Below are 22,435 nucleotides of genomic sequence, written 5' to 3'. Positions count from 1 at the left end.
ATTGAGTAGAAAAGGGCTGGGTACATGGTCAGGAATAGGGGCCTCGAGTCATCTCCACACACCATCCCACCAACACATGCACATGTATGTGATGATCAATATATGTTCACTTAAAGAAGGATAATATAATAACCTCAGAGACCATGTTTGTTTTTAATGGAAATGATAGGAAAGAGGACTGGCTCCACATTAAGAGAAAAAAAGGTCAGTGAAAGTATATGTAATTTTCTGTTAAGCACCAGATGAATCAATGTCTCTTGATTCCAGCCTTTTCCTCCCCTTTCCTCTCAGCATTTGTCCTCTCTGCTTGTTATCAAAAGCCAAAGGCCCCTTTTAATTAAACTCAATGTTTAAAAGTTCCTCTTACACCCTGACTCCCATAGCATTCTTGAAGAAGCAGAGATGAGATTCGAAGCTGAAAAGCCTGAGGAGAAGTAGAACATTTCAATAGAGAAATTTTCAAATAAAATGAAGATTAAAAAAAAAAAAACTTGCAGCCACCACTCTGGCTTGTGTAGGAAAATCAAAGCAACCATGAAATTAGTTTTATTTGCCATTAAAAGACACTGGACTTAGAGTTCAGGTTGTGTTTGTGCAATTAAAAATTAATTTCAATAGCATGCTATAATCTGAACAAAATGCCAACAATAGTAATGAGAAGGAGGTTAATGAATGTCACGACACATGTACCCCCAAATAGTGGAGTCTAGAGGGTCCAGAAGGCCCCCAAAGCCCTAGGGCTTCCCATCATTTTCTAAGATTCTCACTGGAGAATCAGTTTGAACAGGAAGTGTCCCTCTTTAACAAGCTCATAAAACTGAAAAGGAAGAACCAGAAGGACCTGCAGGCAAGGAGAAAATAAACATTACTCTCAATGCAATTGAAACGTGTAATCAGAGAACGTTTCAGATTCAAAGTAGTGTCGTTGAGAATGAGACTGGCACATCTGTTCTTTAATTGTGATTAGGTGTGAATATTTAATACTGGAATCATGAACTCGGACTCCCTCTCCCCACTTCCCATTTAGAGGGGTGCACTTTTATGGGGAAGCTCTGGCTGGCACTCATCCATCTACTGGTTTTCACTTCTTGCAGTCCACTTAATGATGACTCTGTTGAGAGAACAAAACTAGCACATGTAGAGTTAAACTCTATAATGCTACGGCTTAAAATAATAGAATTTCTCATCAACCAAGATCCATTGGAGGAACTATTGTTTGGTTTAATCAGTACAAATCTAATAGTCCCCTAACCCAAAGTTAGACTCACATGTTGATGGTCATCTTTTCCTATCTTTTAGGTAGCTGTATAAAGGAGTTTATGAATACAGTACCTCCTGATGGATGTTACCCCTTTCAGCGTTCTCACCCGTCCCCTTTCACCCCTCCCCTGCCCTCACGTCTCTTAAACTGCTTTGTTAAATGGAAAAAAAAAAAATTCAATGAGAGACAGAGAGACTGGGCTGTCTCCTTCTCCTTCAGATCTCATCCTTGGCAAAGTGTGCCCATGTCAAGGAAATCATTATTAGCAGAAAAATCAGTGAGTAGCTCCAAGCAGGCCAGACTTGAGCAGACTTTGAGAATTATGCAGCCGGGCCAGGGGGCAGGAGTCTTATCTGAGAGACGTATGGTGCTTTATCTGCTTTTCTGAGACAGCTGATCACAGCATGGGCTGGAGAAAGGAGTCAGGCTGGAAACTCGTGTGGACAGTGATCTTATCACTGCTGGCTGATGTGTTCATTAGTGACAGGCTTCACCCAATACTGTTGCATGCCGAGGTAATTTCCTTCTGTTATCAGGCCTTAATGGATCCTAGGCCCTGAAATTGTGTTATTAAACTAACATTCCTTGTCAGACTTGCACTAGATAAACCTATTTTATTTCTCCTCATCCTAAAAGTGTGTTGGATTCTCCTATGTTGTGTAAGATAAATGGTCCTTTGGCTGTTGTGACCCATTCACTTTGAATCTTTTTGTGTGTGTGTGTGTGTGTGTGTGTGTGTGTGTGTGTGTGTGTGTGTGTGTGTGTGTGTGTGTGTGTGTGTGTGTGTCTGCCTGGGTTAATAATGTACACGTGTACGTGTCAACTGATATGACTGAGGTCAGGAAGAGTTGAAGATGTGTTTTAGAAGTAACAGTACTCCGTGGTGTACTGACTGTCAGAAAGGAGGGAAGGAGAGACCAAGGGTGACTCCTCGTGTCTGGCTGAGCAACTGAGTGGATGACGGTGCCATTTCTGAAGGTCAAAGGTCAGCCAGCCACACCACAGTCAGTGAGGACCTTGAAACCTAGTCTACACCAATTCACTTCTTCAGAATTTTTTTTTTGGGGGGGGGGGGGGGTCCGGTCATGGAGACTGAACTCTGGGACTGGGCGCTGTCCCTCAGTTCTTCAGCTCAAGGCTAGCGCTCTACCACTTGAGCCACAGCGCCACTTCCAGCTTTTTTCTTTTTGCTTATGTGGTGCTGAGGAATTGAACCCAGGGCCTCATGCATGCAAGGCAAGCGCTCTACCACTGAGCCACCTTCCCAGCCCCTTCAGAATTTTTTTTTTAACTGTGAAATGGTGCTATGGCATTCACTTCCAGGATCTCTTCCAGATTCGGAACTGAATTCTCAGCTAGATTAAATTATGTCATCACCACACGGTTCAGAACTAAGGATGATATTTGGGTCCTGGGATTCTTTCAGCACGAGTATCATGAAGGATAAAGCATTCATTTCAAAACTAGAACCTAGAATATTTTCCTCAAGCATAAAAAGTAATTTGTCCATTTTCTCTTGGGCACAGTGGTTTTTTTTTCGTGTAGTTTCTCAACAACAGAGCAGTTTGTTTTGTCACATAAAATTAGATTATAAGATGTCTTAACAATCCTAGGCCAAGACTGCAGAGTGCAAACAATAAGAGGCCCTATGGTAAAGCATCTGCTTTGTTTCTGAGTTTTTCTGGTTCTCCCTCCCACCTTTGCACGCTGCACTGCTTCGTCCTGATCATTTCTCCAGAACATCCTGGGCCCACCCAGGTGTAGACAGGGTTTTCTGCAGAGAGAAGAAAGACCTGTCTGTTATCTCCAACACTGCCTACCTGTCTGTTGTTTGTTGTGAGTTTAGCCAGACCTCAGATTCTTCTAGGTAGTACATTCCTGAAATCTGCATCATGAGGTAGATCTCCATTTTTGTGTGCAAACCATGGGATTGAGTTGTTGACAAAAGCAGCTCATAAATCCTGAGTGTAGCCCACAGCTGAGGGAGGGAGTCCAGGACTCTGAACCTCCCATCAGCAAGCCCCTGAGGCAGAGATCATGGCCCCCCTCACTCAGCCAGGCTAGTACAAGGAACAAGAGGCACATTCAACTCCAAAAGCCTCAAAAAGAAGACATTTATCGTCTCACAGAACAAGGGAGGGCAGCAGTAGCTGGCTCAGCAGTTTCCTGCCAGGGCACAGGCTCTTTACCACTCTGCCCTACCACCCCAACTCCTTGCCCTGACACCGAACAGCCCCTCCGGGCTACAGGGATCTGGGAAACGTGTGGGTCAATACTGAGTCAGAATAATGAGTCATTTTATGTTCTGTCTTTTAGTAAAGGACAAAGCCTTCTCCAGAAGCCCCTGGCTGACTTCCACTTGAGTTCTTATCCACGGAGCACCGAGTTCCGTCACTTAGACACAGAGATTGTCCTGAGCCTTCCCTTTCTCCCTCAATCTCCTCCTTCTCCATGACCTACCCATTTTGGTTTTAAAATTCTGTGCCTATAGCGGAGCACTGGTGGCTCATGCCTGTGATCCTAGCTACTCAGGAGGCTGAGATCTGAGGATCACAGTTCAAAGCCAGCCTGGGCAGAAAAGTCTGTGAGACTCATCTCCAATGAATCACCAGGAAACCAGAAGTGGTGCTGTAGCTCAAGTGGTAGAGTGCTAACCTTGAGCTGAAGAGCTGAGGGACAGCGCCCAGGCCCAGAGTTCAAGCCCCATGACTGACAAAATATAATAATAATAATAATAATAATAATAATAATAATAATAATAATAATAATAATAATAATAATAATTCTACCCTTATGTCAGCCACATCAATTTATATCCTCTCTAACTACTTCTTCTCACTCCTTCAAGGTTAGCTATCTTCCTTATTGCCACTGGAAAGATGGAAACACAAATTCTGTTACGTTGCTATCTACTTAAAAGCCCTTGAGTGATTTTTTTTTCTAGTTTCATAGCTGCAAGTAATCTGTTTAAAAGCAGTCAGCCTCCTTCATTCTCCTTATTAGCTCAGCTCCCTCCCAGTAGTGTTCTCCCCCAACACACACACATACCTTGAGTGATTGTTACTCACAGATGCGATTCCATTTCAGAGTTCTTTCTTAGAGGAGCAGTAATGACTGTAAAAGGGTCTGACATAGAAACTCACTACGCAGCCCAGTGGGTGTGAAAATGCCCTGGTTGAAATGGGGTTGGGAGACTACATCTCAGCCAGGTGGATCCCTGTACTTTCCTGGACCCTATAGTACCAGAAAGAAAAGCCTGCTAGACAAGAACATGCATCTTAGGAGTGTCAACCAAGTTAATGGCAGTGACTTCAGTGGTGTAGAAATCCAAATGAGACACATGTTCACCCAGAGCACAGACAGCCTGCCAGTGATATTTGGCTTCAAGAGCCACATTGGTATAATGCCCACAGCCTGGACATCCCGTAAAGCAATGTCTCTGACTCCAAGAACGTGCCTTGTAGGAGATTTTATGCTCTGATGGTATCTCATGGGTTTCCCCACAAAGATGCTCTAGGACAAAGCAAACATGGTTATAGAATCACAGGTAGCCAACGTAAAAATCTGGGAGTAAGCCAGGCACTGGTTGTTCAGGCCTGTAATCATAGCTACTCAGGAGGCTGAGATCTGAGGAGCATGGTTCCAAGGCAGCCCAGGCAGGAAGGTCTGTAAGAATCCTATCTCCAATTAACCATCACAAAGCCAAGAAGGGAACTGTGGCTCCCGTGCTAGCCTTGAACTTGAAAGCTTGGGCATACTGCCCAGGCCCTGAATTCAAGCCCCAGGACCAATATGACACGCACATGCACATGTATGTGCACACACACACACACACACACACATACATACATACACACACAGCACCTAGGAATAATGATTCCTAGTTATTTTTAATTGTGCTTCTATTTATATTTCTTTTTTTTTGGGGGGGGGTCCAGTCGTGGGGCCTGAACTCTGGGCCTGGGCGCTGTCCCTCAACTCTTCAGCTCAAGGCTAGCGCTCTACCACTTGAGCCACAGCGCCACTTCCGGCTTTTTTCTTTTTGCTTATGTGGTGCTGAGGAATCGAACCCAGGGCCTTGAGCATGCAAGGCAAGCGCTCTCCCACTGAGCCACCTTCCCAGCCCTTCTATTTATATTTCTATTTTTTATGGCTGCTTTAAAAAACAAGTAAAACATTTGCTTTGATAGTCCTCTGTGGTTGTCTGTCCTCTCGTGTGTGTGTGTGTGTGTGTGTGCGTGTGTGCGTGTGTGTGTGTCTATGTGTGTGTTATAAGAAATCTTAAGTTAACCATTTCATGTGCTTCCATTTCTAATCAAGGCAGTTTTAATTTTTTTTTTCTATTTAAGTAGTTGTACGAGGAGTTTCAAATCAACAAGTCAGAATGTGAGACAGTGCTTCTTTATCAGTGTCACCCCTACCTTGTTCTACTCAAAGCAGTCAAATAGACAAGAATAGAGCTTCCAAAGCTGGGTGCCTATAGCTCATGCCTGAGACCAGAGAATTGCATTTCAAAGCTAGCCTGGGCAGGAAAGTCTGTGAGACTCTTATCTCCAATGAACCACCAAAAGCCAGAAATGGAGCTCTGACTCAAATAGTAGAGCACTAGCTTTGAGCAAAAAAAAAATGCTTAGAGACAACACCTAGGCCCTGAGTTCAAGCTCCAGGACCTGTACCAAAAATAGATAAACACTTCAAACTGAACTGTAGTCACTGAATATGCTAATTCTAGTTCTCCCTGCTTTTGATATCCATGTGTCTTTACTTGTTAAATTTTTTTTCTTCTATAAAGACTAAAAAACTATTTGGATGCAGTTTACGTTGGATGCAGTTTACGTCCTTGCTATGGAAACTGATGTTCTTAATAAGGGGAAACCGTTCATGAAGAGTAATTAATAAATACTAAGAAATAAAGAATCTATTAGTTCAAGAGGTGGGATGAATGGGGGTGCATTTCAGTGGATATTTGCTTAGTGACACCTTCAGAAGGATGGGAAACAGGAGAAGGCCAGACCCTGGCTGTGCCAGCTAGAAAGCTGATTCACCTCTTTGCTTTGATTCATTCTCATTTCTAAAAGGGCTGAGGAGCGCTTGTCCTTTTGTTGACTTGGTGTGGGCTCCAAACCATAAAGCATGCCTTGCTTCCCTTCTGACTGTGTCCCCTCCCAACGCCCACCTCGACCTCCTTTCTGACGTCACCACAGGTCCCCTGCTTGGCCTGTGCATCCTCTCCGTCCCTCCTGGAGCTGCCCTGATTCCTGGCACCAACCATTCCACCATGGGGCTGTAGGATATACCTGCTAAGCAGCTGCCCTTCAGCACACTGATCCAAGGATACCAGTCCCCTTACAGCCTCCCCATTTTTACTGAGTCTTCTCACAACCTCCACACCAATGAGAAGCTTGAAAACACATACCAGTCACCTGGGACTTGAAAATGATTTGGATTCTCTCCTAATCCTGTGGAACACAATGTTTTTAAATTAAGGGTAGCTGAAACAAAGTGATGGAGGGAAATGATAATGCTAGCCCAGCCTATTTCAGTGACACTAACAGGGTTAAGAAAATGGACTGTCAGCCATGATCAGTATTGTTGAAGTGGCAGTGATCATTCCCAGAGTAGCTGGAGTAAAACTGTTACCCAGCAGGAGCCGCTTTAATGACAGAAGAATCTGGTAACCAAGAACAACTGTACTTCCATGCACTGCTGACCTCTATCACTGCCTCTCTCTTCTGTTTTGTAGGCACGACGTGTTTGATTGCTCTACTGTCAGATAAAGACCTCACCGTGGCCAATGTAGGTGACTCAAGAGGAGTTCTGTGTGACAAAGATGGGAACGCCATTCCTTTGTCTCATGACCACAAACCTTACCAATTGAAGGAAAGAAAGAGGATCAAGAGAGCCGGTGAGTTTTGACCAACTCCAAGGAATGTCTGCCAGGTTGTCTGGTGGCTAAGGCAATTGTTTGGGGAGTGCTTGTGAGATAAACTGCCCTGTTGTCCTGCAGTTCATTGGTCAGTGCAGAGTCTGCTCCTGAGGGTACCGGAATGTGGCTCTGTAATGTTTCCTATCAAATAAATAGCTACTGGCTGTGCCTCTGTAGGACCAAGGATTTCCTATTCCAGCTTAAAAGGGCTGATGATGTCTTTGAGTACTTTCTTCTTGTATCTTTCTAGGACTCTTGCCACATCCTGCTTCCTTCCAGTCCCCCCAAACATTTGATCATTTCTCACGTGATCCTTGTTTCTGGTTCATCTGGGCTTTGCAAATGCCATTACTGCTGAGTGGATGGAAATAGCTTGTTCTCTACCAGATAGAACCAGGGTGTGTGCCACAAGCGCTCCCACTCTTGAGTTCTGTCTTTGCCTGGATCCTCTAAGAATGTCCTTAGGTCTCCTCTCATTGAGCGTTGGCAGAGCTGGCCCTCTCCCATGCCCATCCCTTCCTGACCTTAACCTTTTTGAAAGCAAGAACTTGGTCTTGTTTATTTCCATGCCTCAGGACCTAACTGGTAAAAGTAAATATTTTAAAATAAAGAGGTCTTGTATTCACTCATTTATCCACCATACCTCCTCCCCCTGAAAAGTTACATAGGGGAAGATGATAGTATACACCAATACTAACAAAAAAAAGAAAACAAGTTACATAGTAGTATGTCATAAGGAGAACACAAAGCACTTGAGGGAAGAATTCCTTCCCTTCCCTGACAGCTGCATCCTCATGATATGCCAGGCCGCAGACCGGCTGCCAGAGTAGAGAAGTGGGATGCATGCATACAGGCGCACACGCGCGCGCACACACACACACACACAGCTCTGGCCCACATGGGCCCCAGCTGTCTTGTTAATCTGCAGAGAGACTCTCCGTCTCTGCAGGTCAGCTTCTGCCCAATGAGTAAATGAAGTGAACCTAATGAATGTTTGAATTTTCACAGTAGGAAGCTGTCGTGTTGAGCCAAAAAGTTATTGAAATTGTATTATAACCCCGAATCATTTAGAATGAAGGCTTCGGTCACAATCGCTGCCGATGAGCTGGAACAAACAATGATCTCAGAGCATCTGCCAAGCTTCGCTGAGCTGCAGGCAGTTGGGAGCATCCACCTGACTGCCTCTCCCCCGGGGACTGCTGTGAGCCTGTGCTTGAGACGCAGTTAGCCCGGGCTTGTATCGGCACAAGCCAAGGTGTACACACTACACCTGGAATGCTGGCATCCAGCACCCTTTTTTGAAACATCACTGCCATTTATCCCCCATCCTCTTCCTGCTTGTACCCACCAATCCACCCCTCCTCTGCAATGATCCTTCTAGAAGCAAATACAGACATCATCTCCAAGGAGGTGAATCCATCTTATTCTGTTCTTCTACATAGTTGCATCAGTGGTGTATTTTATGGGAAGGCCTGAGGAACAGTGATTAGTTTTACTGTCTTTATGTTTCCTCTGACACCAGCCTTCCTTTCGGGACAGCTCTTCCCTTCCTGCTCAAAACTATAATATGAGAGCCAATCAATCTGAGTAAAATACTGTACATGTTGGGTTATTTGGTTTCTTTTTCCTTTTTTTTTTTTTTTTTTTTTTTTGGTGCATCGTGGGACTTGAACTCAGGGCCTGGGTGCTGTCCCTGAGCCTCTTTGTGCTCAAGACTAGCACTCTACCATTTGAGCAACAGTGCTGCTTTTGGCTTTTTCTTAGTAGTTTATTGGAGATAAGAGTCTCATGAACTTTCCTGCTCAGGCTGGCTTCAAACCATGATCCTCAGATCTCAGCCTGCTGGCTGAGTGGCTAGGATTACAGGCATGAGCCACTTCTGCCTGGCTCTTTTTCCATTTTTATAAGCATATATTAATTGTACAGTAGGGTTTCATTGTGATACTTCCATGCATGCATATAAATGTACCTCCCTTCTGCTCCTCACTTCATTTTTGTCTTTTTTTTTTTTTTGGCACCAGTACTGGGGCTTGAACTCAGGGCCTTGAACTCTTGCTCAGCTTTTTTCTTAAGGCTAATGCTCTACCTTTTGATCTACACCTCCACTTCTGACTTTTGGCTGGTTAGTTAGAGGTAAGAGTCTCATGAACATTTCTACCTGGCTGGTTTTGAACCCCAATCCTCAGATCTCAGCCTTATGGGTAGCTAGGATCACAATGCGTGAGTCAGTGGTACCCAGCTTACTCCCCACTTCTTAAGAAGTGATTTCAATAGATTACCTTATTCTGCTTTCAGAAATGCATAGAAAGAGCTGCAAATATATTCACCTTCTTCATCATCTCTTCCCTTTAATATTCTTGAAATCCATAGAGATGCCAAGAATGGGGGCCCAAGCGAGGTTTTCAATCCCCAAACCAGGCAGCAGGATCCTGATGTGATGAGGAAGAGGGGACATACTTGGCCCAGCTCACATGGAGTAGACTGCCTTGTCACTCACTTACCCAGACTGTATCAACTGTGGGAGATACCCACTGGGCAAACTCACTCTCTCCCTCACTCTTGTCTTTCCAGGTGGTTTCATCAGTTTCAATGGCTCGTGGAGGGTCCAGGGAATCCTGGCCATGTCTCGATCCCTGGGAGATTATCCACTGAAAAATCTCAATGTGGTCATCCCGGACCCCGACATCCTGACCTTTGACCTGGACAAGCTCCAGCCGGAGTTCATGATCTTGGCTTCTGATGGCCTGTGGGATGCTTTCAGCAATGAAGAAGCCGTTCGATTCATCAAGGAGCGCTTGGATGAACCTCACTTTGGGGCAAAGAGCATAGTTTTACAGTCATTTTATAGAGGCTGCCCTGACAATATTACAGTCATGGTGGTGAAGTTCAGGAATAGCAGCAAAACAGAAGAGCAGTGAACCCTCTAGGGGTCTTCGCTGCCTTAGACAAGGACTTTTCACACACTGGTCTCTTTCATGTAGTAAAAGGTGTGGGAATTGTAATTAGGATCATCCGCCCCAGACTCTGAGCGTCCCCCTCCCTCCCTTGGTGGTCTTAGATTGATAATGGAGAGATGAACAGAGATGCCCTGGCCAAAGTGGTGGAAAGGCTGGAAAATGGTTTCTTCATGCTTTCCCAACTCTCTCATCAGTGTCAAAATATATAAGTAGGTAGCTGTAGATGCACAAACCCGGGGATGGCCCGTGTGCTCGGAGCAGTTCTTTTCAGGATCTCCATCACAGTCATCCAGGGTTCAGCCTTCATGGCCGCTCTGCATCCAGGGGCAGGGACATGCCTTCCCTGCCACATGGGATGGGCACTGTGCTGCCTGGCCAGTTGGGAGCCAGAATGCCAGTACCCTCTCCCTAAGGACAGTGGTCCAAAAATGCTTTGTCCTCCCGAGACTGCAGCTGCCCTGAGGCAGATCTGTAATGGGTTCTTGGTGGCTTGCTCATGGAGACTGAAGGGAGTGGCAAGCACCAGATAGCAGGGCATCCTGGCATCCTGGCATGGCCTCCACAGCAGGAATGGGCCCTGCCCTCACTCCCCGCTTAGTTGATGACTCCTGGCCCACCCTGGTACGATTCTCTCCATTGCGCATGACTATGTCTCTGGCTCGCATCTGTGACAGACAGATGTTTGGCTGCCAAACCCCACAATTTGTCCTCTTACCAATACAACATGAGGGGAAGCAACAAAGCAAACTACAGTGTCTGATTCCTTCCATCTTTAAGAGTGAGTTAGGAGAGAGAAACTCCCAGTGCCCCTGGAAGTCTGTCTGAACTGGGAGAGAAAGGAGAGAGCTGGAGAGACCACTGCCCAAGTGCTGCTTCCTGTGCAGCTAGCTTTGCTTCCCTTGCAGCTAGCTTTGCTTTCTGTGCAGCAAGCTTTGCTTCCCATGAAGCTGGCTTTCCTCCCCCAGCACACTGACTTTCGAGTATCTGTCAAGCAGAGATTAGAGAAGCAGCGGCCGAGAAATGTGTGTGGGTCCCTTGAAGCTCAGTTTCCAACCACCATTTGCACACTTGAGAATTGGAGGAACTTCTTGGACATGCTTCTCTTATCAGCCATGCAAAGAGGCTTCCCTAGACAAATGTGAACTGCCTCCCATCACCTGGAGGAAGACAGCCCAGGGCCTGCAAAGCTGGTTTGCACCTCAAGGAAGGCTCTGTATGGAGAAGGATTTGGAGACCTGGTTTGCTGCTCTCCATTTCCTGTCACCAAAGTCCTGTTTTTTTCCCCTAGCCTTAGTATTTTTTATGTTAACTTAGAGAAAATCTCGGTTATCCTCTTTGTCTAAAGAAATAGAGGCAACTCAAGCAGCCAAACAAGAGTCTTGTTGCCTTTCTACCTGTACGGGCTGAACCTGGGTCTGGTTCTTTCTGAAGCCATCCAGCCCCGCTTCACCGGCGCCTTCCTTCCCCAGTATCCTGCCTCCGTCCTTCAGCTGCAGAGCCTCCCCAAGAAGCCCTTCTGTGTCAAGACCTGTGAAGAAGAAAGATGAACTTGGGCTGCTGAGGTCTGCCCTTTGCCTTGACTCTTCCCACAGCTTAACCTTCCTTTGACTGCACTGAGGATTATTAATGATTTCCCAAGAGATTTGCTTACTTTTACACACACACACACACACACACACACACACACACACACACACACACACACACTGTATTTCCCAACCTTAGAATTAGAATATTGGTTATTGCTTCTTAACTGTAGAAGGTTTTAGTACAAAATATCTACCACCCCTTTTAGATCCTGTAGAAAGCCACTGAATGCATGGGTGCGTGTTCAGGTGGGGGTGGGCTGGGAGACGGTGTGACAAGTCCACCGAGTCAAGGATGTTGGGCAATCAGGCTGTTTGCTGAGGGTTCGTTAACATAGTCCATTCTCTAACTGAAGCACTAGCATTTTATCATCCATACCCACCTCGCCTTCCTTATTTATCTTCATTGTTTTCTGTGTGTTGGTACTGGGACTTGAACTCAGGGTGTGGACACTACACTATTCCTTAGCTTTTGGGCTCAAGCCTAGTACTCTATCACTTGAGCCACAACCCCACTTTTTGCTGGTTAATTGAAGATAAGAGTCATAAACTTTCCAGCTGGGCTGTCTCCACACTGCATCCTCAGATCTCTGCCTCCTGAGTTGTTAGGATTACAGGTGTGAACCACCAGCACCCAGTTTCACCCTTATTTTTTGCCTAACAATAATGCATAATAACGAGGAAAACACATTTTAAAATTCTACATCCTTTTTTAGGTCTAGAATAGAAATAGTAATATTTTGCTGAAGACGAAAGAAATGCTACTAAACTAGTAAATTGGTGTTTATTCACCAAGGAAAATTTCTTATCAGATCATGCTGGTGCAGTGGTTATAACCTTCTAATTGAGGTTCACACCACATCTTCACATTTTTATGTGGGAAATTAGCTTGTTTTGGATTTTTAACCAAACGAGTGTATGTCTCATACTCCTCCTTTTCTGCATTCCCCCCCCCCACTATGACTTGGAGACTTTTAAGAAATTCTAAGCAAATTTTAGAAATTCTAAGAAAAATAGTAGCAGCATGATGCATAGTTAAGTTATAAAATCAGATGCTTTATTCCCTTCCCGAGGGTCCTCCTGGAGTCCTCTGTCCCCCTGCGGCCTCGTCCAGCAGCAGGGATCTACAGCAGCACCCTGGGCTGCCCAGGGGTGCTCTGGCTACTCACCCTTTGGAAAAGCTCAGGAAGGTTGACTAGCTGAGGGAAAGTGACAGATTTGCCTGCGGAGTTTCCCAGACCAGCACTGCCAGAGCTTTGGAATGACCGCCCGAGGCCGCTCGCTGCACTCCTTAGAGAGCCTGAGTTCCAATTGCCAATAGTCCCCCTGGTGCCAAATGTCGGAATGGGTTTAGAAAAACTGTCTTCCAGAACTGAAGCTGAGAATGAGTGCATCCTAGGAGCCCCCAGCAAGAAAGACACCACGTCCAGGTCTTTGTATGTCACCGCTCTGAGCCTGCTCACTGGCACTGTAATCCCCCCCAAGTAGAGATGGGGAGGGGGGATGGGGTCTTTTGAAATAACTACATATGTAGTTCTGTAATCATAAAAACTATACTTAAATAGGAAAATCTTCAAGCTAGTTCTCAGTTCCCGACACCTGTATTTTTTTTTTAAAATCCATGAAGAACTTGCTCAAGACTATCAACTTGGAGTCTGTTCAAACACAGCATGACTGTTTGCATATGTAATCACTACCGGTAGCCAGCTGACCCTTGCTGTGAATTCAGTGTTGGCCTCTTGGACCGTGTGTGTGTCGGGAGTATTTTACAAGTAAGTGTTACAGTAAAGCACATTTTCAGGCGAGGTCACTGAAAACACCCCATTCCACCCAAGTGTGATGGTTGTGACATTTTGCACAATGGCGAGCTCGGTCCCAACCACTGTGGTAGCTTCATCCAGTCTTAATCTGAGTGATTCTAGGAATTACATTCCACAATGGCAAGGCTCACTTGGGGGGGTGGGGGGCAGGAGGGGGAGTCTGGAATTGTATGAGGGGCTCATAAAGGGAGTGAGCTCATTTCCTTTGCCAGGAAGACCTTATTTTTTTTTCTCACTGAATTCCTGGCACATCTAACGTTCTGGTTTGTACTCTAAAAGGCAACCTTACATTGTACATCGTATAGGAATGCATCCTCTGTTGAAAATTGTTATTTTCCAATGATTTTTTTCCTCCCTTTGACCTACCATTAGACTAATCTTTTCTGAATAGTTTTCCCCAAAATTGCCTTGGATTTTCACACCAGCATTCCTGATCCAATCCCGGGAGAAATGACATCACTGTTAGATGCCATACTGGATCGGTGGACTTTACCTGCATTAAAATAAATGCACTCAGTTAACTCACTGTTCTGTAGCCTCTTCAGCTAGTCACTGCAGGAGTAGTGGAAATCATGTTTCCCTGTGTGGCTCCGAGAGCACAAGTTCCAAAGATGCTTTTCTCAGCATAGGAGTTCCAAATCAGAGAAGTCTGGAAAACACATACTTTCTTAGAAAGGGCACATAGGGATTTAAATGTCCTGGAAGTGAAGGAAAAACAGCATCTACCTATATTATTTCTGTTCAGTGTTTTCCAGATTGTTTGGACCACAGAACAATTTGTTGAGTAATATCTAAGAAAAGTCCCAGGAAGTACAATTCAGTGGGATCGCTTTGGGGAAATCCTGGTATATCAAAATAGAGCCAGTTTCCTCATTCATGTTGACCTTAAGCAGTAATAGTACAGTTGACAATTATTAGTCCTCTCACGTGAGAGGTTGGCAGAGAGACTCAGACTATGACTGCTGGTAGCTCACGTTGGTAGCAGACGTTCAGCCGTCTTCCTTGACTATAAATATCATCTTTCTCCTTTTATGGAAATAACAAGCAAGAGCTGTCCTGCAGCTAAGCAGTTCTCAGATCGGTTCCAAGAGTTTTCCATTGCTTTTCTGCTTTTCAGATTGAATCAAAATATTTCTGCATTTCATCACAGTGTAATAGTAAAGTACATAGAGAAAATAATAGAGCAGGGGGGAAAATACTTGGTTTTAATTCACCTTTGAATCTTTACTGAGATTTTTAATTAACTTATAAAATAATAGAAATGTAAACGATTATTAACATCTGTTTAGTCTCTTTCCTGTTGTTCTGTCCACATTCAATGAAATAATTTGGAAGGTATAGTTCATACGTCCTCAAATTCCTGTCCCTTGTCAGCCTACCTTCTCTGATTCAGTTTGGCAAGTCATTTCTTGCCTAAAATGTAAAGCTTGATGGTAGTCACTCTAGGCCTGGTCCAGTGTGTTTGGAAATTATAGCAGATAGCCCTATAAATAATCCAGTGTGCTACAGCATGACTTGGGGTAAGGGCACTTGTTTAAAATTACATGTCTACAGGAATATACCCATCCTCTGGCTGTTACCTACAGTAGGGCGGCCATCTACAAGGACAATCCTGTGGCCAGTTGGCGGGTTACAAGGGTCAGTGGGCTGTCAGCACTGTGAAGTTTCGATTGGCGTGTGTTATGTTTTAACGTGTATATTTTCCCCCAGACTTAGTAGTGTTAATGCTTTCCCATTGTTCAGTTGACCACAGTTCAGGTCTTTGAGGAGAACACATAACTGCTCATTGTGACAGATGATCACAGCCATGTTCTCTGTCCAGCATGCAGCAGGAAGCCAAGGGACAGATTCTATTTAGGGACATGTTTTTATTTATCCTAGAACTCCTATCACCTGGCCCACTTTAACCACAAAAGCCTATCTAGCATTTACCACAGCCCATTTAGTCATTTTGAAAAACAAAAACAAAGGACCCACACCCCCAGCTCAGCACAGTGGATTACGATGGAGGCTGTGGGCAGCTCTGGGTGCGGTTTGGGTGGTCTTGAGGAGGTCTGCCCGAGCCCCTGGCCTCGGCAGCTGAGAGACTGTATTCGCCGCACATTCTCCCATTGCCTGGTGCAATCCAGAAGCTAAACGGACTAGCTTGCATTATTCCAAATATTTGTATTTTAATTAGTCATTTAAAATGTATTCATACCAAAGCAAAGTAATGTAATCAAGGAATTCGGTGGGCAAGGGGTTAAGGAACTTTTTCCTGCCAAGGGCCACTGGATATTTATAACATCACATGGCAGCATGCAGAATGATCAATACAGGATATTTATAACATGATGAGCCGTACAGAAACTATCAATACCGGCGGAAGGCTGAGGGTGGCAAACGACACACAGCAGTACATCTGTCCAGGCTACCATGTACCAAGTGACTTTTTCAGGCCAGATGTACCCCACCAACACACCCCTCCAAAGATACCCAGGAATTAACATGGGAATGGAGGTTCTCTGAAATGTGAGTTTACCACATACAATTTCTAACTCCTACCCACAGATCAGCAGAGAACAGTTGTTACTGCTCACCAACACACTAGAAAGGAAGCTTGCTTTTTTACTAATGAGACTGGTGAAATTACAGTTCCGGTTCCATATCCCTGTGCAAACACGTGTCTCAGCTTGCTGCCGCCCTGGGCTCTATTGACTTTCCAATTCCTGTACATGGTTTAATTATGAATCTGTAGAATTTGTACATTTTCAAAGAGGAGATAGCCCTTTTTAGAAACTTTAAAGATCCTAGAAGTAAATAGCCTTTCAAATAGGATTACAGACACCAGGCAGTGGGAACTGTATTTAACATCTCGGTCATTTTTTTTTTATCTCCAACACATATTCAGAAGTGGGATAATAGATACAACAGTAGCAAAAGCTTAACTATTGCCTGTACTCTAGAAAATATGGTTTGCCCTTTTTAATATATCTGAAATATATATTAATGTTGGAACAGTAACATGGCCTTTCAAATTTATTCAATTACTGAAGTAAATCTTAATTTATAGAACATACAGTACTTGATATCATAGGAAATCTATACCTCAGCATTCCCTTGGGAAGCCACGGGGGGTGGGGGGGAAGGGGGCACAAAAATAAGAAATTTTAGGGTGTTGAGAGGAATGATTATTCTGAGTCAGAACTGGAGAGTTAATTCTAAATGAGCTCAGGGTGAACTCTGCCATTGACATAATTCAGTTTCTTCCCTGGGGCTTAGATTTATAAGGATATGACAATTAGGATCATTTTTTCCTACATATGATAGATTGGTCAGCAGTTGAGAACATCCTTCACACATAAGCACACCACATCAGTTGCTCAGTGTTCCTCGTCAGCTTTTCCAAGCTGAGATGAAGATTTGGGGGACCCTGGGTGGGATAGGGGCCCCGGTGAAGAAACAGAAGGATCTCTGTGGTAACGTATGACCATCTAAATTTCTGACAACCTCCTTTTTACCTGTTTAGTGTGCATCCATCCTAAGGGTTCCCCACCTACAACTTCCTGCCTCTTATCGCCACTTGTTTCTGCATGAACATGTTAGAAGCTGGATTTTCTAATTCAAATAGAAGTATTTTCAGATAATGCATGATAACACATTGAACTTCTGATTTGCCCCATGGGGAGAGAATGTGGGGCTGACACAGTGCACAGAATCCACCTGCCAAGAGGACAGCAGGCGTCTGACAAGAGGCGGACCTTCCAGAAAAGAACAAAGAACGATCATCTGGTTCTGTGTATTGGAACTGCCAGATCGTTCAAAATCATGCATTGGGGATACATTAATTACATACCCCAAAGATCTGCACATGGAATTTTCATTTTCAATTAGAATAGTCTCTGTTTTCTGTAGCGGGGGGGGGGGGGGGGAGGGTTGGAGAGAACCTCTAAAATATCAGACCTTTTTTTTCAGACTTTTTAACCACAAAAGACATCATTTTGGGGGCTGGGAAGGTGGCTCAGTGGTAGAGCGCTTGCCTTGCATGCCTGAGGCCCTGGGTTCGATTCCTCAGCACCACATAAGCAAAAAGAAAAAAGCCGGAAGTGGCGCTGTGGCTCAAGTGGTAGAGCACTAGCCTTGAGCTGAAGAGCTGAGGGACAGTGCCCAGGCCCAGAGTTCAGGCCCCACGACCGGACCAAAAAAAAAAAAAAAAAAAGAAAACAAAACAAAAAAAAAGATCACTTTATTTTTATGAATCATTTGCCTACCTGGTCATTTCCACAGCCATTAGAATCCTACTGATTCACAATTCTCTCTGTACATATAATCAGGAGTGAATGGTAAGAAGTGAAACTCGGGTGTGTTTTGAAGTCAGCTTTTGTTGTGTTTTTAATCATAGGAACTTATAAAAGGAGCTTCAGATTGAGGTAACATCAATTTGTGATTTATGAGATGACCATAGGAAGAACCCCCTTATTAAAAAAGGAATGTAGGACAGGATGGGGTAGGGAGAAAAAGGGTAAAGACGAAGAAAAAAAATACCATCATTGAGTATATATTTAATAAGATAGATGGAACTTGGAAACATTGGCTATATAAGCTTTTATTTACACTTACTTTCACAAGACTTTTTTTTTCCAATCAGCATTTTCTTGCTACTTGAAAGACCACAGAGATAGTTTATCCAAAGGCAGTGGGATCTGTATTTTGTTGGCATTTTAGGGATATTCACGTGGTACATACTAATTAAAACAGGTTTAAATAGCAGGTCACAATGTTGGCTCAACCTGGTAAGTTCTTAAAAAGCATCTGCGATCTATACAACTCCAGAAGCTCATTCTGGGACCTCTTCAAACGTTTCTGTTCCTACTCTTCCATGCTTGTCCCTAAGAGGCATCTGAAACAAGTCTGTGGTGTTGCTGGCTAAGGAGCAGTGCGTGCAGCTCCCATGTGCGGCCTGCACAGCCATCCAGAGTGTCGCTGGGTCCCTGTATGTGTCCTGAGCCAGTCAGTGCTGTAGAGATGAGCGGCTTCACACACGCACTCACTCTGCGTCCCTGTGTACATGATGAACAGCTAAAAGCATCACCCTTGATGACAAGATTAAAGCAAAAAATAAAGCATTAAGGTTGTTAAACTTGACGCCTGGACTGTATTTTCCTTCAGCTAGATGACTTCCATACTGGTGTCTGCTTTGCAGTTGGATGCTGTGTAGTGGAGGAGAGGGTCAGCTCTGCAGTTGGGGTTTTGTGGGGTGGAGGAGAGGGTCAGCTTGAGCTGTCATCTGGAAAGCAGACAGTTCATAGGCAGGGGACAGGACGTTAACCAGGTGAGAAACCACACATCAGATGGAGCCCTCCATGCTGCATCGGGAACAGGAATAACTCGGTTCTGGTTGAGAAGAGATAACGGGCAACGCCTGTGCCCATCTGGGGCTCTTCTTGACCCTGGTGGCCAGGAGGTGCCGGGCAGCTCAGCTGCTCTGGAGGGGAGGTCCCCATGTTCCTGGGTGGGGCGGAGGGGAGGTCCCCGTGTTCCTGGGTGGGGTGGAGGGGAGGTCCCTGTGGTCCTGGGTGGGGTGGAGGGGAGGTGCCTGTGGACCTGGTCCTGGGTAGGGTGGAGGGGAGGTGCTTGTGTCCTGGGCCTGGGTGGAGGTGGAGGGGAGGTGCTTGTGGTCCTGGTCCTGGGTGGGGTGGAAGGGAGGTGCCCGTGGTCCTGGGTAGGGTGCAGGGGAGGTGCTTCTGGTTCTGGTCCTGGGTGGGGTGGAGGGGAGGTGCTTGTAGTCCTGGTCCTGGGTGGAGGTGGAAGGGAGGTGCCAGTGGTCCTGGTCCTGGGTGGTTGGAGGGAGACTGCTCACGGTCCTGAGGCCCTCTGGAGCCCACCACAAGGCACAACCGCGCCAGCAAGCACCTAGGAGTGGCAAGGTCAGATCTGGCATGGGGGCTGCCCTGGGAAGTTCTCAGACCACCAGTTGTGTTCCCCAACTACTGCATTAGCAGGGCCCTGGAAGGAAGCAAGCTGAGGGGCTCTTAAGAGGCCACGTTTACAATGAAGACAGATCCACCTCAGCAGAGTAGAACACTGTGGCTGTGGAGACTGTGGCACAGTCTGTGACCTTGCCATGACCTTGGGCAATCTCATTCCTTTTAACAGCAGTTTGCTCTCAACTTCGGTATCCGACTATGTCTTTTGTGACTACTATGTAAAGCTCTCCAGCCATATTGCTAGGCTAAGAATGTGAGCACCTGTAAAGGCTATACAAAAGATTTCCCTGCTGCTGACGCCCTCCAGCCAAATGTCCACACATATTTCTGGCTCATGTAGTGATTTAGGGCCTTGGTTCAGTGGCTATAAAAGGCCACATGAGCTTTTCGGTGGCGTAACACACAGGTCAGAGGAGCTAGAATCTAATAGTTATTCATGGTTGGCTCAGAATACATGATTTTCCCCCTGTGAAGCAGTTATAGAAAGACAACAAGGACATTATTTGTGAAAAGCGAAGTGACACAGCCACAAGAGGTCACGAGGAGACAGGGCATGGCTACCGCAGCATCACGGCTACTTCTCTATCCCTGAATCCCCTGAGCACAGTGAGGTAGACTTCCTGCAGGACAGAGCGTAAGGCTACAAACCACAATACAATTTGGATTTTGATGAGAGGATGAAGGATTTGGAAGCATCTGCCCACCACCACCCAGGTTGTCTTATTTATTGCTCAATTTTTGAAAATGAATTTAGGCTCATGTGAGAAAGAAACTTTTTTTTAACAAATATCATATGCTATTTATTTGGATGGAGTCCTTCAAGGTCTAGTCCTGTGTTAACCAAGCGTGAGATAATCAGGAGCTGATGGGAGAACTTGAATCTCAATGGGCTGGTCTTTGGCTCATAAAAAAATCCAGAGGAGTTGGTTTCACATAAGAAAGACCAAGTCCGAGGGCCTTAAAGGGTGTCAGAATCCCAAAGATGGCAGCCTGGACTTGCTGCATTCTCCATGTTTACCTGTTCTCTCCTCAGAGCTGGCCTCTTCCTGGTCTTCCCTCCACCCTGCAGTAAATGCCTGCTGGACTCCAGGACAAAGGTCTTCATATCCACAAGTGGTTCTGTCACACAGCTCAGGCCTGGCTGCTGCACAACTGGGAATCGTTAGGACACAGCCAGGACAGCCGCCATTTAGGTGAAGGCAGGAAAAGCATGAAGAGCTGTTCTGAGGAGGCCCCCAAACCAAAACTCTGTTCTACGTAAGCCAGTCCTAGAACCTGTGTCACTGTTTCCCATCTCTGTGAGAAAGTCTTTGAGATAAGGAACTTAAAAGGAGGAAAGGAGCCATTGGCTCACAATTTCAGAGGGTTCAGTATGTGGTTTGTCTGTTTCTGGGTGCCCTGCCCTTCATGATGGAAAAGTATGGTGGAGGAAACTGTCCACCTCATGGCAGCCAGGAAGCAGCGAGGGAGGGGCTCAGGTTCCACTATCCTCCTCGAGGCCCCACTTCCAGAAGGTTCCATCACCTCCCAGTAGTGCCACAAGCTGGTGACTTTTTGGCACACAGACCTTTGGGAAGAACATTTACCTTTCCAACCATACCAGAAGCACAGGCCCAAGTCCCATCTCCCTTCCACAGAGCAGGTGCAGCGGAGAGAGCCCTGTACCTACCGATCTATTCATTTCTGTAGGAAAACGGGACCTTCCCGACGCTGCGGGATGTGGTGCAGGTACTTCCTGTGAGGATTCTGGTTCTCCACTCCCACGACACCCTGCTTGGTGTGGGGTTTGTTTGGACCAGGGGAGGTATATGACATGGCATAGTATTTCCACTAGCTGTTTTTTACCCTTTCCATCTGTTCCAGATGGGCTGCCTGTCGGCCAGTGCTCTGGAATGAGAAGACACAGGAGCAGGGAACAGACAGCCAGTGGCAAGACACGTGGCTGTCCCCCAGCTTCTAGGACCTGAGAGCTCCTGCAATGTGACCTGCTGGGGGCCATAAATGCGGTGACTACAGACAAGCACGGCAAGGCAGGCAGCGAGTGTGTAAATCTGCATGGCCAGGGAGGCAGGGAGTGTGCAAATCTACATGAAGAGGGAGGCAGGGAGTGTGCAAATCTACATGAAGAGGGAGGCAGGGAGTGTGCAAATCTGCATGAAGAGGGAGGCAGGGAGTGTGTCAGTCCGTGTAACAGCTGGGCTGCGGGATGGCCTAGCCTGAGAATAGGTTCCAGAATTAAACTCTTCATTTGGCTAACTGCCAGAGGTGGTCACATTAACAACATCAACTTACACCTCCTGGAAGCCAAAGGGAAATGTAGCTAGAAGCAAAAACATGGGACTGAAATGTTCTTCAGAACTGCTTCTCAGGACTCTTAAGAAGGCTTCATTGGTTTGGAAGGAGGAATCTTTTCAACTCTGGATATGGCTTTCCTGGCTGTTCCCTGAGGGAAAGTTCTCCTTGGAAATCCAGAGCTGGAGGCACGGCCCAAGTAGTAGGGGGCCGCTTGCAAGCATAAGGCCACTACAGCCCAAACCAGACAAGCCCTCTGTGAGCCGGCACTGTGATTCAAGTAGTGCAGTGCTGGTCTGGCACGCATGAGGTTCTGGATCCAATCCCCAGTGCTAAAAAAAAAAAAAAAAAAAAAAAACGAAACAAACCTCTGGAGTCAACTTCAGGAATATCAACATCATCTTCTGCAAAACTAACCAAACCTAATCCTCATTGCCACCGCTGTGAATCATGAGGAACTTGACTTCTGTGTGGACAGGGACAGCAGCAGGGGACGGAGTATTTCATTCCATTGATCTTGGGGAAATAGAAACAGCCTTGTTACAGAGATACTGTGATCATTTGAATTGAATTTACGGTGCGGTTCCACAGAGATATAAACCTATGAGCTGCCTATATACTCTCAAG

General features: G+C 45.6%; 1 protein-coding gene across 1 annotated transcript in view; it reads left to right on the top strand.

The window, feature by feature from the left end:
- The window catches only part of Ppm1l (protein phosphatase, Mg2+/Mn2+ dependent 1L), a 188,512-nt gene extending 176,203 nt beyond the window's left edge, over positions 1–12,309 (top strand). The window contains exons 3-4 of the mRNA XM_070022841.1: positions 7,005–7,166; positions 9,759–12,309. Of these exons, the coding sequence (XP_069878942.1) occupies positions 7,005–7,166; positions 9,759–10,105 (509 nt within the window). The 3' untranslated portion in view covers positions 10,106–12,309. The remainder of the gene's footprint in view (positions 1–7,004; positions 7,167–9,758) is intronic.
- The last annotated feature ends 10,126 nt before the right edge of the window (positions 12,310–22,435 follow it).

Source organism: Dipodomys merriami, unplaced genomic scaffold (genome assembly GCF_024711535.1).
Source record: "Dipodomys merriami isolate MVZ:Mamm:240054 unplaced genomic scaffold, mDipMer1.0.p SCAF_154, whole genome shotgun sequence".
NCBI lineage: Eukaryota > Metazoa > Chordata > Mammalia > Rodentia > Heteromyidae > Dipodomys > Dipodomys merriami.
The sequence above is the reverse complement of the archived record's forward strand: the minus strand, read 5'-3'. Positions and strand labels throughout refer to the sequence as shown.